At 37.6% G+C, this 17088-nt stretch overlaps 2 protein-coding genes across 9 annotated transcripts in view; one reads left to right on the forward strand and one right to left on the reverse strand.

Annotated features, from left to right (window-relative positions):
• The window catches only part of Arfip1 (ARF interacting protein 1), a 109216-nt gene extending 108339 nt beyond the window's left edge, over nt 1-877 (reverse strand). For 2 of the 6 annotated variants that reach the window (XM_005337609.5, XM_005337607.5), the window contains exon 1: nt 714-869. The gene's annotated coding sequence lies outside the window, so the exon portion shown is untranslated. Of the gene's footprint in view, nt 1-580 lie in introns of all 6 variants that reach the window. The other 4 variants (XM_005337606.5, XM_013363926.4, XM_021734755.3 and 1 more) reach the window with 3 other exon arrangements.
• Nucleotides 823-16206, forward strand: Tigd4 (tigger transposable element derived 4). Of its 3 annotated transcripts, none has more exons than XM_078022027.1 (3): nt 823-1041; nt 11455-11545; nt 11706-16206. In XM_078022027.1, exon 3 carries the CDS (start codon nt 12248-12250, stop codon nt 13784-13786), a length of 1539 nt encoding a protein of 512 aa, XP_077878153.1. In that variant the 5' UTR covers nt 823-1041; nt 11455-11545; nt 11706-12247; the 3' UTR covers nt 13787-16206. The 3 variants fall into 3 exon arrangements, with proteins under 3 accessions (XP_077878153.1, XP_021590427.2, XP_077878154.1); XM_021734752.3 differs by lacking the exon at nt 823-1041 and adding an exon at nt 1048-1320; XM_078022028.1 differs by lacking the exon at nt 823-1041 and adding an exon at nt 6420-8262.
• The last annotated feature ends 882 nt before the right edge of the window (nt 16207-17088 follow it).

Here is a 17088-nt window from a genome sequence, read left to right on the forward strand (position 1 = left end):
ACGTAAGCAGCAATAACTGGGCAAAGAGGGACGGACCAGAAGACAGGGCCACAAGTCCCTTTCTCAAACTCCAGCAATCCTTAGACGTCCTCACAAGCACAGTCAAGTCTTGGAACTTCCACGGGCAGGGCTCCTCCCTGCACCACTGCCAGGCGAACCTCTCCAAGGGACTATCACTATCTCCCTTCCTCTCAGCTGGAGAGAGGAAGTGGGGAAATGCAAACTGGGGAGGAGAGAAATGAAAGTTGGACACCAAGCCCGAAGGTGGCCCACTCCGACACTTCATCACGATCTGGACCCTGCAGCCCTCTTCCACTCATTGCATGCAAACCGAGGGTGCCGACCCAAAGGGCCGTCCTGCTCCCTCAAGCGACTGTTTCTGGGATACACTCGGCAGGACTGCAGGAACCACGGGGCCGAAACCGAAGGCAGAATACTGGCCAGATAGTGTACAGACTAAGGACAGAAGTGCTCGGGGGAAAGTCGGGAGAAGTGAAGCCCGAGGCAACGTGTCCGCCCTCCAAGCATCTTTCCCCCGCCTTCCCCCCGCCTCTTCCCGGCGGGCCCGCACCGCCCTCACCTGTCTGCTGGGAACCCGGCACCTCTCAAGTAGAAGATTATCCTGCGGCTGCTCTCTGGAATCGCCTCAACTCGAGCAAGAAGTGAGCGGAAACGCGACCGGGACCTTTTCCTTCTTCCCCTCCCCCACGCACCTCGGATCCTCGGGGGCGGGGAACAACTGCAGCAGTCACAGGCTCACACTGACCAACCGCCGAGGACACTCGGACCAGCGACCTCTCAACCCAGCCTCCAGAACCTGCACCAAGAGCCGCGAAGCCGGAAGTGAGAGGACCGGAAGTGGTGTGGTCCTTCGCTCTGGACGGCCTCTCTCTCCCTAAATCGGGCCCGGCGCCTCCACGTCTCGATGGTGCCAGCGCGCTTCTCACGAGTTTCCCTCCGCCCCTCTCCAGAGGCTGGCCCCGCCTCTCCGGCTGCGGCCCTAGCAACCACATCCGGGACTCCACTGGTGCCGTTGCCCGGGTAATTTTCTGGCGGCGGCTGAATGGTCGTGGATTCTGCGCTCGGCTCCTGAGGCGTCTGCCAGCGCTGGGAGCTAGCGGAAGGGCGCGCCGGCCTGCCTTGAATGGTCTCTGGGCTCCAGGAGCCCTCAGCGTCCCTTCTTTCTCACTCACAGGCCCCGGCCTCACGCGTTAGGCGTCCCCCCAACAGACGGTCCGCCGGGAGGGTGGAGGTGGAAGTAGCTTACCGCCACGCTACCACCGAAGAGCCAAAGCTGCTCAGCCACCGAAGAGCACGAAGGTTATACCAGTTCCGCGGGCGGGATGGGGGAGGGATGGAGAGAATGTGGGGACAAGGGAGCCGACGGGGTGCAGGCGTCTCCCCCTCGCTTCCCCCGTTCCCGGACAGGCCCCCTCCTGCCGCGCCCTCGCGCCTACTCCCTTTGGAAAAGCCCAGATCCCCGACTCCCGTCGTCTCTGAGCTCTCGCTACCTGCTCCGTCTTGGTGATCTGTAGCTACTCTGCTCGCGCCCTGAGAGTGGATCCCCAATAACCTTTCTTGGCTGCTCCTTTCTTTTGCCACATGACCGAGGTCTCCTTTCTTTGCTCGCCCCGTTAAAGTAGATCGCTCTCGCTGTCCTGTCTACAGAAGCCGCGGAGCAATTCCTTCTTTCAGCCCTTAGTGGTCTCCTAAGTTGAAGCTCTAACCTGCACAGGCACTCTCCCCAACGCCCAGCACTGAATGGAGGGAAACTGTGACTCCGCGGCGGTGCTAGACCTTCCTGAAACTCATTTACACATTGTAGCTACCTTTGTCCCTACACACTAATCTCCCTTCAGATATTTCCTGCAGCAGCTTTAGGTGCTCATTTTTATTCTCATTTCGCTTGTAGAAATGCAAAGAGTAACTTTGCTCATGATGAAACTAAGCCTTTTTTAGACCACACTTCTCACTTTCCTTGTCACATTTGCTAACCGAGACTTTTTTAAACACTAAGTGACCAGAAGCATAACTCCCCCTCTACAGAATTCCAGAGAGCTTCAGAATAGTGAAATATTGCTGTACAGATATCTTCTCCAGATTCGTGTAAAATAAATACTTGTGACACCACAAGTGTTTCTCCACCTCTTAAAAAAACACTACTGAAATCCTAAAACAAATCTAGTGTCAAGGGACTTTCTGTATCTTAAATGATTCTCTTTTCAAGAAAACAGTAAATATAAATGCCAACTCACACAAACCATAACTTAAGTTCTTTGGCTTACTGTGGATTTTTTATACTCAAAGCCATCCTCTTCTCAGCCATAAGAAAAGGATTCCAATCTAGAATAGTGACTACTCTTATTGTGTAGGAAAAAAGTAACCTCAAAACTTGAAGCTAAGTTCAAGTGTTATTCCCAAAGTATCCCAAGGATGACTTGGAAGAAGTGCATGGTAGTGCCCAGCTGGGCTTGAACAGTTTTGGCAATAGGTGCATTAATGTTTGAACTGGCTGTATCCTTAAGCATTTCTGCTTTCTGTCTTTTGAGTTTGGGGATACTTAACTTTGCTAAAATCTGTTAGTCTGTTAGAGGTTTTTCTTATGCTAGGAAGGTGAACAGTTGCTTGGGTAATTTGCTGTTAGCAGGATAGTTTCCTTGGAAGCTGCTGATGGTTTTGATAGAGATTCTCAAGAATTGGAACTGCTCAGAACTAATGCTAATTTATCCTTGTAGAAGATGCTATTTATTATGTCAGACACCCTTCAATACAGTGAGATTCTGGTACTGAGCATGAGTAATCCACATCCATGGTATTACAGTTCTGCAGGGCTATACACGGGGTTAATCTTTCCATGATTTCTTCTACCCCTAGGAAATTAGAATGCAGGTGGCCCTAAGAAAACACAGAAAGGTACTTCACCTGATGATGGAAAATTATGAAAGTGTGTATGTCCTTTGTAGTAAAGGAAGCAGCAGCTAGTGCTTTTTGGGTCTGGGGAAGTTTTTTTATTTGGTTTTGTTGTTGTTTGTTTGTTGATACCTAGCCCTGCTTAGATAGAGACATATTTTCTCTTTCCTCCTTAATTTCCCTCCCTCCTTACCTTCCTTACTCCCTTCCTACCTTTCTTCCTTCTTGCTGTCTTTTGCTCTAGATTGGGAAATTCTGCCTATCTATTCTATTTAAAAAGAAAAAATTACTAGTTTTCTCTCAGTTGACCTGTTCAGAGAAGTAAGAAAAGGGGGAATAGCTACCTTCCCTATGACATGGAGATTGTCCCCATGAATATAGATAGTTACATAGCATTTTATTCAGCTTTTGAAAAATTAGATCTTATGTATTCAGTAGGCTTGTGGAGAACTCCAGTAGACTTTCATTAGTGACCAGTAGCCTATCTTTCATTTAGGAAAAGAGGCAACAAGTTAAATAATTTATTTTTGGTGGTGGGGGGGGGATACCAGGGATTAAACCCAGAGGCACTTAACCACTGAACCATGTCTCCAGCCCTTTTTTATATTTTATTTAGAGACAGGGTCTCACTGAATTGCCCAGTGTCTAGCTAATCTGCTGAGGCTGGCTTTGAACTCATGATCCTCCTGAGTTGCTGGAATCACAGACGTGAAGAATATTATTTTTAATCTATTCTACATAAATGAAACACGCAAGTGACCTTTTAACTCTAATTTAGATATTGAATACTGTATATTGTTTATCAATATGATTTACTGAAATTGCTACTTCAGATCTTTTATATAGGAATTCTGGGGATGTCTCAAAAGTTTCATTGTTCATCAGAGGCTCTTTTCAAATTTAGTTGATCACACAGTGTAGTCCTTTGGAATGAAACCCCCCATGAAGATGCTGAATAATGGAACTATTTAAGAAGCCCTAAAATAAGTAAGGTACAAAGTAAAGGTGTATGGTGTGAGTTACTAGGACTTATTACATTTTTAAAAAGTTTTATAGTAGGTATATATACAACTTCACTCAATTATAAAAAGACTATACTTGTATACCTGATGAATTTATTGATGTTAAGGCTCTTAGTATCACTTTTTTCTAAAAGTAGGAGAGTTCTCTTATGCACTTATTACAACAGAGGAAAGTTTCTCAGGTGATCCTGTCACATGCTTCTACTCAAAAACCTTGAGTGACATTTGTGACATGCTGAATGAATTCCTTATCCTAGCATTCAGTTCTTACCAAGGTCTGACCCCAATCTTACTTTGCAGTATATAAGTATAGTTCATAGTCAACCAAATGAATATTCCTTTTTATACATGTAGAGGGAGAGTGTTTATTTAGCCAACTAATAGATACAGATATTAACATAGATATGAAGGTTTAGTTACATATAAAACTTCTATTTACTTATTGGCACTGGAATTCAACCCAGGTCCTCATGCATGCTAGACAGGCACTCTAACTTGAGCTACATGCCCAGCCCACATAAAACTGTTTAATATGCTTCAAACTGCCCTATAATTTCCTTCTTCCATGTTTCACTCTCTAGTCTTACCACACAAAAATGTTTTCTTATCTCTTCTTACCTGCCACATACTATTTATTTGAACTCAGATGCTACTTTATATCTTTTATCATGGCCACATCCCCAGCCCTATTTTGTATTTTATTTAGAGACAGGTTCTTACTGAGTTGCTTAGCACCTCACTGTTTCTGAGGCTGGCTTTGAAATTGCGATCCTTCTGCCTCAGTCTACAGAGTTGCTGGGATTATAGGTGCACACCACCGTGCCCAGTTTATAAATCCATTTTTTTATCCTTCTTGTAAGTGTTAATTTTCCCACTTGTTTTCTCCCACAGTCCTCAGTTTGGCCCGTTTTAGTCTTTCTTATACTAGTGTCTCTGCATGTCTGTTTCCCATGATCCTTCTTGGGAGACTGAACTTTAGATTCATTTTGTTCTCTCACAGCACCAGGAATCTAACTCTGTTAAGTTCTAGAATACCAGCAATTGCCGGTATTTAGAATAATGCTATAGGCAGGATTAAGTGGACATAGTTGCTGTCTATTTGTGGAAGACAAAGAATGAGTGTTTTCTTCAGTTTGGAAAGTAGTTGATTTTCTGCAGAGGGCTATAAACTACTGATAAAAGGAGAGTAACTGGACAGTCATGGTGGCACATCTCTATAATCCCAGTGACTTGGGAGGCTAGCCTCAGCAATTTAGTGAGACCCTATCTCAATAAAAAATAAAAAGGACTGAGAATGTAGCTCAGTGATAAGCATCCCTGGGTTTAATCCCCAGTACAAAAAAACTGAGTAATTTACTACACCTAGAAATTCTGAATGAAAATAATGACAGGTTTATGTTTCTTCATACTGTTTTTTTTTTTTTAATGATAACCTGGTACAAAAAGAACATTAGAATTGTAAAAAAATTAACATAAAGAGAAAAAAACTGAATTTAGGTACAATTCAATTATATTTAGGTATAAATTCAATTATCCAGGAACATTTGATATTTTGGTCAGTGTCTTTTTTTTCATATATATATATATTTTCCTTAATAATTTATTATTAAGAACCTGTGTTTTCTGGCATTGAACACTGTGGGAATAGCTGTGAGCTTTTGTCCTTATGTAATTTTTAGTAGTTGGTGATATATAGTTTTGTATTTTTATTTTTTTAATTTATTTATTTTAATTAGGAATATATGATAGCAGAATGCATTTTTTCATTTCTCTGGTTATACGTGATGTAGTGGTGTCCCATATGTAAAGTCATACATGTACCTGGGTTAATAATAATGTGTATCTCATTCCACCATCTTTCCTTCCCCCATACTGCTCCCCTCCCCTTTGCCCAATCAAAGTTCCTCCATTTTTCCCATGACACACCCCCCCCATTATGGATCAGTATCCACTTATCAGAGAGAACATTTGGCCTTTGGTTTTGGAGGGATTGACTTACTTTGCTTAGCATGATATTCTCCAGCTCCTTCCATTTACCTGCAAATGCCATAATTTTTATTCTCTTTTAAGGCTGAGTACTATTCCATTGTGTATATGTACCACAGTTTCTTTATCCATTCATCTATTGAAGGGCATTTAGGTTGGTTCCACAGTTTAGCTATTGTGAATTGAGCTGCTATAAACATTGATGTGGCTGTGTTACTACAGTAAACTGATTTTAAGTCCTTTGGATATAGACCAAGGAGTGGGATAGCTGGGTCAAATGATGGTTCTATTCCAAGTTTTCTAAGGAATCTCCATTCTGTTTTCCAGAGTAGTTGCACTAATTTGCAGTCCCACCAGCAATGTATAAATGTGCCTTTTCCCCCACATCCTCACCAACACTTATTGTTGCTTGTGTTCTTGATACCTGCCATTCTGACTGGCATGAGATGAAGTCTTAGAGTAGTTTTGATTTGCATTTCTCTAATTACTAGAGATGTTGAACATTTTTTCATATATTTGTTGATCGATTGTATATCTTCTTCTCAGAAGTGTCTGTTCAGCTCCTTTTATTGATTGAGTTGTTTGATTTTTTTTAATTTGTTTAAAATTTTTGAGTTCTTTATATATCCTGGAGATTAGCGTTATATATGACATGTGTGTGTGGCAAAAATTTGCTCCCCAAATGTAGGCTCTCTCTTCACCTCATTGATTGTTTCTTTTGCTGAGAAGCTTTTTAGTTTGAATCCATCCTATTTATTAATTCTTGATTTTATTTCTTGCACTTTAGGAGTCTCATCAAGGAAGTCAGGGTCTAATTTAGTGTGATGAATTTTGGGCCTCCTTTTTCCTCTATTAGGCACAGGGTCTCTGGTCTAATTCCTAGGTCCTTGATCCACTTTGAGTTGAGTTTTGTGGTGGTGAGAGATAGCGATTTAGTTTCATTTTGTTGCATATGGATTTCCAGTTCTCCCAGCACCATTTGTTGAAGAGGCTATCTTTTCTCCAATATGTGTTTTTGGCACCTTTGTCTAGTATTAGACAACTATATTTGTGTACCATTGGTCTACATGTCTATTTTGGTGTCAACACCATGCTGTTTTTGTTACTATAGATTTGTAGTACAATTTAAGGTCAGATATTGTGATGCCCTCCTGCTTCACTCTTCTTGCTAAGGATTGCTTTGGCTATTCTGGGTCTCTTATTTTTCCAAATGAATTTCATAATTGCTCTTTCTATTTCTATAAGGAATGACATTGGTATTTTAATTGAATCTGTATAGTGCTTTGGGTAGTATGGCCATTTTGACAATATTAATTTTGCCTGTCCAAGAGCATGGGAGCTCTTTCTATCTTTTAAGGTCTTCTTCAGTTTCTTTCTTTAGTGTTCTGTAGTTTTCATTGTAGTGTTTCACCTCTTTTGTTAAGTTGATTCCCAAGTATTTTATTTTTGCATTTTATAGTTTTGAATTTTTTATTTTTAAAATATTTTTTAGTTGGTGATAGACGTTTATTTAATTAATTTGTTTATTGATATGTGGTGCTGATAATCGAACCCAGTGCACCACACATGCTAGGCAAGAGCTCTACCACTGAGCCACAACCCCAGCCCTGTATTTTGACTTTTTAACTTAATGTATCGTGGAATTTTCCTTAAATTATTAAATAATCATTGTCCTTTAGAGATTCATCATATGACAACATATAGATAGATATTCTTTATATTATATATTCTGTTGTACATTTAGGTCATTTCCAATTTTGTCTATGATTATATACCAACAATGTGAGGAATGTTTTTGTTTGATCTGGGAAACTCTAAGATGACCTTCAGTAACCCTTATCTTGTATTATGTAAACATGATAGGATAACACTCCCATGATTATGTTATGTTACACACAAGGGGATTTTGCAGATGGAATTAAGGTTACTAGTCAATTGACTGAGTTCTTAGAAAGGGAGATAATCTGAGTGGACCTAACCTAATCACAGGAGCCCTTTAGAAGCAGATAAGTTTGTCTCGCTGACAATAAAAGAAGTCAGATTCAAAGTGTACAAAAGATGGGACAGGAAGACTGTTCTCCTATGTGAAATGAAAAGGGCCATGGACAAGGAACTGACAGGGTCCTAGGAGCTGAGAGTGCTGCCAACAGCCGACAACAGCAACAACAAAAAAAGCAGTGGTCTCAGTTCTACAGTAAAGCAGATCAATTCTGCAGACAATCCTGATGAGCTTGGAAGCAGGTTCTTTCCCAGAGCCTAGCTGACTGACATCATGATTTCTACTTTTTGAGACCCTAAATAGAGGACCTAGTTGAGCCCACCCGGACTTCTGACCTACAGAAGTGTAAGATAATAAATGGTTGTTGTTTTAAGTCACTAAGTGTATGGTAATTTGTTACATAACAATAGAAAATTTAATACATTTGTAAGAAATTATTTTTATAGCTATAATTTCTTTAGGGATAAAATCCTAGATATATTCTGAATAAAAAGTTATGCATGTTTTATAAGGTTTTTGAATCATATTACTAATTTGCCCTTCATAATCCTTATACCAATTTATGTGCCTCCTGACAACCAGTTACTAGACTGTAGCAAACACCAGCCACTGCTATTCTGAGAAGCCAAAACAAAAAGTGTCTCCTTTTTTAAAAAGAAGATTTATATTTGTCTATTTCTAGTAGGGTTGGCCATTGTTTTCTTTACTGGAGTTCATTTGCTAAGTCTTTTGGTGAATTGCTTATTCTTCTTCTGTGGTTATCTTTATTAATATTGAGAAAATATTCCGTAACTTATAGTACAGCATTTCTCTGCTGTTTTTTTTCCCCCCCAAGGGGACAATGATTAATGAGTTTGAGAGAATGTGTACTTCTGAGAAGTATTAGTCACTGCCGTTAACCCTAGGGGAGAAATATATATACATATATTTATACATAAACATATATACACATATAAACATTTACATATATAGATAAATAAGACATATTACTGAGGGAGATCAGAGAATACCCATTTTGTTGATTAGGCAGTACTTTTCTAGGGAAAAAGTCTAGTTTGTCTGGATTGGCATTAGAAACGTGATTGTTTTAGGAATATATTGTGTTTCACCATGTATTTGCTATTTTTAAAAATATTTATAGATGGACACAATATCTTTATTTGTTTGTTTGTTTGTTTATTTATCTGGTGCTGAGGATCAAACCCACTGCCTCACAGTCGCTAGGCAAGCACTCTACCACTGAGCCACAAACTCATCCCCACAGCTTTGCTATTTTTGAAGGAAGTAACACTGTTAATTGGCCAGGGGAACTAATATCTTCCTAAAGATGTCATTCTTTTTTTTTTTCTTTTTAAAGAGAGAGGAGAGAGAGAGAGAGAGAGAGAATTTTAATATTTATTTTTTTTTTAGTTTTCGGCGGACACAACATCTTTGTTTGTATGTGTTGCTGAGGATCCAACCGGGCCGCACGCATGCCAGGCAAGCGCGCTACCGCTTGAGCCACATCCCCAGCCCAAGATGTCATTCTTTTTGATATGATCAAAATAACCCATAATCTCTGATTATATATACAGATTGAGTATTCTTTACCCAAAATTTTTTGGACCAGAAGTATTTCAAATTTTGGATTTTTTCAAATTTGGAATATTTGCATGGACTCTATTGGTTCAACATCCCCAATCCATAAACCCACTGAATTTCAGATTCTTGGATTAGAGATAGTCAAGCTGTATTATATTGCTCTAACCAGGATGGGGTAAGAAGAAATTCAGGTTACTTTTTCTGTAATCTTGTTTGAGATGATAGGATTTATTTCTGGCAAAATAAGGTGGAAGGGAAGGAGAGAGGAGTTGGGAGATGTCCTTTTTTCTCTTAGTAATTTTTGTCTTTTTTAAAAATACTGGTTATTGCTATCAGTTTCTAAACTTTGGTATCTTCCTAATAGGAGCAAAACATTGTTTTTATTTTGAAATATTTGCAGATTTACAGTAAAATATATCGTGAGAACCTATACTCAAGCAAGATTTTTCTTTTCTAGCCAAATGGTCAAGTCTTACTTAGAAAGGTTAGCTCTCCCTGTCAGTTGGATTGGGTTGCTATTTGTGTTTACAGAATTCATAATGGCCTATATTTCCATGGAGGCCTGATGTTGATACATACACACACACACACACACACACACCCTTATATAGCATATATATATGATCGTATTTCATAAATATGATATATATATATAGGTGTGTGTGGGTGTGTGTGTATGACCAGTTTTGTCTTTCTCATTGATTATCTGGAATAATATAGATACTGAAGCAATTTGGAATCCAAAACCCTAGGCTATCATTATTTTGAAGACCTTGTAGCAATTTAAAATATAAAATAAAAGAGCTCCTTTGTTGTAATTCCTATGATAAAATTACTTCTTTGTGTTGGACAACAAAGGCAGAAGAACTTTGACAAAAATCAAAAAATAAAAAAAGGTAGACATGTCGTCTGGGAAACCCAGAAGCCCACGCAAGAAGAATGGGCTGCTCACTCTCTCCCACAACACAATACCAATGTCGAGTTGGCTTCTTGTTATCTGGGCCACAGAAGGCGAAGAGCTGGTAGATTCTGGTGAGGGAGCTATTGATTGGGAAGAGAGAAGTGAGCCCATGGGGAGCCCTGTGACTGTTCTCTCAGGACAACTGGGCTTAAGAAGTGCCCTGCTTTTGCTGTATATTCAAATTGGGATTCTTGCTTCCATTTACAAGTAGGATTTTATAAAATCCCTGAACCGTCACACAGCTGAAAGGACATAAGAAAGAAGATGATGATGAAATCATCACTCTACATTTGTTGGACTGGGCCCTTCCTTAAAGATCAAAAACTATATTAAGTGCAACCCCATGAGGTAGGTCCTGTGGTCATCGCCACATGACTGACAAGGAAGTTGAGACTCAATGACCTAAGATTCTGTACTAAACAGTGGAATCACTTCTCAATTCACATCTGTCTGGTGCCAAATCCCATGTCCTTATATTATGAGAAATCCCTTTTTTTTTATACTTAGGAAGTAGAGCTAGTAAGACCCCTAGTCATACTACTTCCTTCTCTTAGTCTAGGACTTTTTCTGCATTATGTCCTCTTAATAATTTGTTTATTCCTATGCCTTTTCTCCAGTGTCTCTGGCCTACGTACTTTTAACTCATGTGTCAAATTGATTCAAAAGTTACTGGATTTTTAAGCTTTTAGATAGAGTAAGCTTTTAGATAGATCTTTTAAAATGGAATTATCAATCCCTTAATTTTATTTATTTTTTTTTAGTGAAGTGTTTCTACCAGACTCCTATAAAGGGGACACTCTCTCCCATGTGCTATTAAAAGTTGAGCCTTGTGACTACTGTCTGACTGTTTTTTTCTTTTAGAGAAGTCAGAGAGTGCAGTCTGTGACCTCATGTAAAAAATAGCCACCAAAGATCTATCCAGAATCATTTTTAGTTCTTTAATTTTGGTAAGCCCACATTTTCAAAACAGATTAAATTTGTCTGATTTCTTTCAGAAGTATATATTACAAAGGATTCAACGGCAAGTGAGAATTCAAATGCACGAAGCAGAGCCAGAGAGCTTTCTAAGGAGAAACTATTCAGGAGGTAAGCACTTCTCCTGGAAGCTTTGGATATTGTATTTCAGAAACATCTTTCTATTCATTTCATTGTTATTAAGAGCATAATAATTTATACGAACATTCCTTTTGATATTCAATTGACATTGCTAAAATTTCTGCTTTTTTTTTCCACCCTCATTTTCCAGAGAGAGAAGATACACAGGCAAGTTCTGGAAGGATTTTCATTGCTACCCTTGAAGAGACTTGGAAATTAATGGGCAACATTTTACATGAAAATTTTTGAGCATTTTTTTCTTCTTATCTGGGAGGCCTTCTGTGGAGAATTAATAGGAGGTTGAATGCGCACATGGATAAAATGGATCATCTTAAAGGATTGCAGTTCCAAAAATATATCAGCAGGACTGGACAGGTTTGACATAATGAGATTTCTATTTTAGCTTGACTTCTGGAACTCTGAATCAAACTATAAACTGAGCTACACAAGGTCTTGCAAAGGAAGTTTCTCTTCTAAAACATTCTAGTTGAGCATAACATTTTTCTTCTTCAGATCTTTTGAAAAGGGATTTTTAGTCACCAGTTTCCTAAGGGGCAAGACTATCAGACATTTACCACGTTTTAATATATGAAGTGGCATAGAAAACAGCAATCTTTATACTACTGAAAGAATAATTGAAAGAAATGGACAGCAGGAAGTAGAGGAGAGCTTTCTGTGTACGCACTGACTGAGATGGCAGAAGCTCCTGTGGAAGCCTCAACTCTGCCTGTAACAGTGAAGAAAAAGAAGAGTCTATCCATTGAGGAAAAGATCGACATCATAAATGCAGTGGAAAGTGGCAAGAAAAAAGCAGAGATTGCAGCTGAATATGGAATAAAGAAAAATTCACTGTCTTCTATTATGAAGAATAAAGACAAAGTTCTAGAAGCCTTTGAATCTTTGAGATTTGATCCAAAGAGAAAAAGACTGAGAACTGCTTTTTATACAGACCTAGAAGAGGCATTAATGAGATGGTATCGAATTGCTCAGTGTCTAAATGTACCAGTTAATGGTCCAATGTTGCGTCTAAAAGCTAATGATTTTGCCCAGAAACTGGGACATAATGACTTTAAGTGCAGTAATGGCTGGCTGGATCGTTTTAAATCCAGGTATGGTTTAGTATTCAGAGCTCAACCTGCAGAAGCTTCAGGTGTATCAGTAGACCCTTCAACTGTGTGGTACCAAAATATACTTCCTTATTATTTAAATGATTATCATCATAAAAATGTTTTTAATATAAAAGAGACTGGACTGCTTTATCGAATGTTACCTACAAATACATTTGCATTTAAAGGAGAAACATGTTCAGTTGGAAAGTTGTGCAAAGACAGGATAACTCTGGTGGTTGGTGCGAACATGGATGGCTCAGAAAAACTTCCTTTGCTTGTCATTGGAAAAAACAAAAATCCACATTGTTTCAAAGGTATAAAATCATTGCCTGTACATTATGAAGCTAACAGAATGGCCTGGATGACTTCAGACATATTTGAACAATGGATGCAAAAGCTTGATGAGAAATTTCAAGCCCAGCAACGAAGAGTGGTGATTTTTGTGGATTCTTCCCCTGCACATCCAGAGGTAAAGAACCTAAAGTCCATTGAGTTAGCATTCTTTCCATCATGTTTATCTTCCAAATTCGTAGCTATGAAACAAGGTGTTATTAAAAGTCTTAAAATCAAATATCGACATTGTCTCATCAAGAAATTTTTAAGCTCTGTTGAAGGTAGTAGGGAATTTACATTTTCATTACTAGATGCAGTTGATACATTGCATCTATGTTGGAGTACAGTAACCCCAGAGACTATTATTAAAAGCTACGAAGAAGCAGGATTCAAATCTCAAAAGGAAGAAAATGACCCAGCCAATGCAGAGAGAGACCCTGGTCTTGATTTGGTCACCCATGCTCTGGGAGCAGGAGTGGAATTTCCTGAAGGTTTGTCTATAGAGGAGTATGCTGCCCTGGATGATGACTTAGAGACGTGTGAAGCAGTACCAAACGATGAGTCAGAATGCACTGAAGAAAGTCAGCCAGATGAAACTGGATTTTATACTTCAGATGAAGAAGATGATGGTGGATCTTTAGAAACTGAACTTCCTTTACCATCAAAAAATGAAGCACTAACCGCTTTAGATACTCTTAAAAAATTTCTTAGAAGTCAAGACATGAATGATGGACTTCATAATTCTTTAGCAGAACTTGAAAATTTTATTAACCCTTTACCACCTAAGTAATTATTTGTTATATAACATCTGAAGACTAAAAGCTTTTCCTGATGTAATTTAATATATAAGGTATGTAAAGGAGAAATACCATTTAAAGATAAAATATGAAAACCTAGTGATTTTTGGTTTAATTGCAAAAACGTGTGACTAGCAAAGCTCCCTAGTAAATAATGATTAATTAAATAAAAATACTGAATTATATTCAGTAAGGTTTTAGGGAGTAGAAAATATTTCAGAGTTATATATGTCAAACATGAAAAGAATGCTTTAGCTCTAATTCACACACAATGGATCATCATTGCTATTTTTTTAAAATTCAAATCATGTTCTAGAAGATTTTAATTTATCTACCTAGTCTAAGATACAAAATAGCTTAGATATTTATTTTTATAGACATATGCCATATGTATTCTAACTAGATTTTAAGAATCAAATATTACAGTAGTTTTAATTTATTTTTCTTATATCTAGCTAACCTTTCTAAAAAGAAATTATGTAGAACTACTGAAAATAAATTCTGACATACCTATACACCAAAATGATTAAAAATATATCTTATTATTTTCAAGCTATAATAAGGGCAAATGAAATGACCATATCAGGTTTTGTCATCTAGAATCAGAAGATATGGGTCTTTCTTAAATGTGTGTGTGTGTGTGTGTGTGTGTGTGTGTGTTTAATAGAAAAATCTTTGTTGAAACATTTATTAAACTCATGATTTTATATTTTAATAAGAATACTCTTAAAAAGTAAATGAGAAGATACATATGCACTACTAGGAAAAAATGTGGTGCTTAGATATTTTTCTAATGTTAATAGCTCAAGCTTTTAATTTATAATATTGAATTATTTTCTTGATTTTACTGAATCTTGTTGTCAGGAAAAATGAAATATTCTTTCAGCATATTTGATGTAATCAGTCCTTTTTTTCCTTCAAATTTAATGGATAACATTTTGGATTAAAATTTTGTTTGAAGAAGTTTTAGCTACCAAATGTTTTTAAATGCTGTGTAAAATTATTTAATCTCTATAAAATAGTCTTATAACAGTCAATAATTATAACAGTGTATCAGATTTTTCTGTTATTAAATTTAAACACTATGCTTACTTATTACAGATAATTTAGTGTCCCTTTGGAAAGTATTTTGTAAAGATAAAACATAGATTATTTTTGTTATGAATTATTAATCTGCCAACAGATGACACATTTGGAAGAAATTGTAGAAAGCATTTTTATTTTTCACTGTTGATTTACTCGGCTTTTGAGATTTACTAATAAGACTGACAAATGTTTTCGTATGTTTTAGAGTGAAATATCAATTGTTTAAATTAAAAAGATTTTATTTATGATTTACTTTAAAATTTTAATTTAATAAAATTGTGGACTTAAAGGTGTTCTTAAGCCCCACTCATAACTTTAATATCTCACATATTATGAGCCCTCAATCATTTTTTTTCCTTCTCCACTTGATGCCTTTTGCTATTTGATTATTTCAGATATTCTGTAATATAAGAATTACCTCCTTATTTACAGATGAGGAAGTTAAAACTTGGAAAGATTAAATGATTTGTTTAAAATTTCAGAGCCCAAACTAAAATCCAGTAGTTCCTCATCACCCGTTCCTACATTCCCCTAACGATATACCACAATGTTCCTAACTTGTTCTCTTTAAAAGAAAATTCCATTATTTTACCCTTAATTTAGAAGATTAAAAGACAAAGTATTCCAGAGAATACACTAGATTCGTGCTAATAGCACTATTCACAAGATCTCATCCAAGTACACATAATAATGAAATACTGAGAGATATTCTGATTTGGTCATTCTATACCACTCTGTCTGGTTCTATTTAAATAAAAATTTCCAAAGTGCTGAAAGCACCCACTCTTTCTTTCCTTTACGATATTATACATTTCTTATTGTAAATACTTCTGAGATGTAATAAATCTAAAGATGGTAAAGTTAGAAGTTACATAAAATTTGATTAAGAAAAAATGCCTGTGGGTTTAAATTCAAAGATAAGCTTTAAGTTGTTAACGTTGTTCACGCCTGTGTGGTTTATAAGATGTATACGTTTAAACAATTTTTGGAACAAAAATTTTAGAAATTAACTTTTCCTAGGATGTAATCACCGCTACATACCTCACTCCTAATTTTTCTTCTCTATACATAGTCAGTACAACGTAAGAATTAAATGTTTTTCCCCCCCAAAAAAACAACTCAATTTACAATTTGCCTGGTTTTAAAATGTGGTATTATTTTCATTGTTCTTGCATTATATTTTTACTCTTTAACAATGTGTTTTTTATTCTACTTCATCAAGAACAAGTCTCTTGTTGAATTTGGGACATTATTTCACTACCTGTGGCTAATGAACCTCTAGTGAAAGGCTTAGTTCAGAATAAAGTAGGACAATGAGTAAATCAAAGCTTGTGGGTTTCCTGTTGCCTGCTTACCTTCTCACCTGAACCTGAGCTCAAATCTCAAACCTTCCTTTCGCTGTGTGCAAGGCAGATTAATTGGGAGGGGGAGGAAAGGAGAGAAGGGAATGGAGGGAGCATTAAAACCAACACTTCCAATGTTAAGAGACACCCTGGGGCTCCAGCCCTGTAGGACTGGTGGAGAGGTTTGCCTGTAGGAGAGGCAGCACCTCATCTACTGCAGGTTCCCACTTCAGGGTTGGGCCTGATCTCTGGACTACAGAGCTCAGCACAGCATGGTAAAAGACAGCCTGGAAGCTGCAACAGTTGCTAAGGAAGATCCCACAACTTTTAAGACAGAAAGGCCTAGGTTGGAGGCCCCAGTGTGCACAAGAGAGCTCAGAAAAGTTTTCTTTCGGTGAAATAAATCAAGCTTTAGCTCTACTTAATTGTGAAAGACACCCATTTGTCTAAATCTTAATTTTATCATCCATAAAATAAGAGTCACAATACTTCATTTGTATTTATTTTGAGAATGAAAATTTTGCATGTGAGTGTATTTAGGAAACTCTAAAGGAATCAAGTATTCTACAATTCTAAGCAATAACCAGAAAAATGCTTCTATGCTACTACTTCCAAATATGCCCAGATATTACACAGTGGTGCTAAATTATTGATGACCGTGTTTTCTTTCTTTTTTTTTTTTTCTTTCTTTCTTTGGTGCTGTAGTCCTGGCACATGCTAAGCACATACTCTACCATTGAGCTATGCTCCCCAAAACCCCTAAACCCTAGTGATAGTTTTATTGACATGTGAAATGAAATAAGGAAGCCAGCATTTTTAGAAATGTTCAGTTTAATTGAGAGTTCAGAAACTTCATTTTGGATGAG

This window comes from Ictidomys tridecemlineatus, chromosome 9, assembly GCF_052094955.1.
Source record: "Ictidomys tridecemlineatus isolate mIctTri1 chromosome 9, mIctTri1.hap1, whole genome shotgun sequence".
In the NCBI taxonomy this organism is placed as follows: Eukaryota; Metazoa; Chordata; class Mammalia; order Rodentia; family Sciuridae; genus Ictidomys; species Ictidomys tridecemlineatus.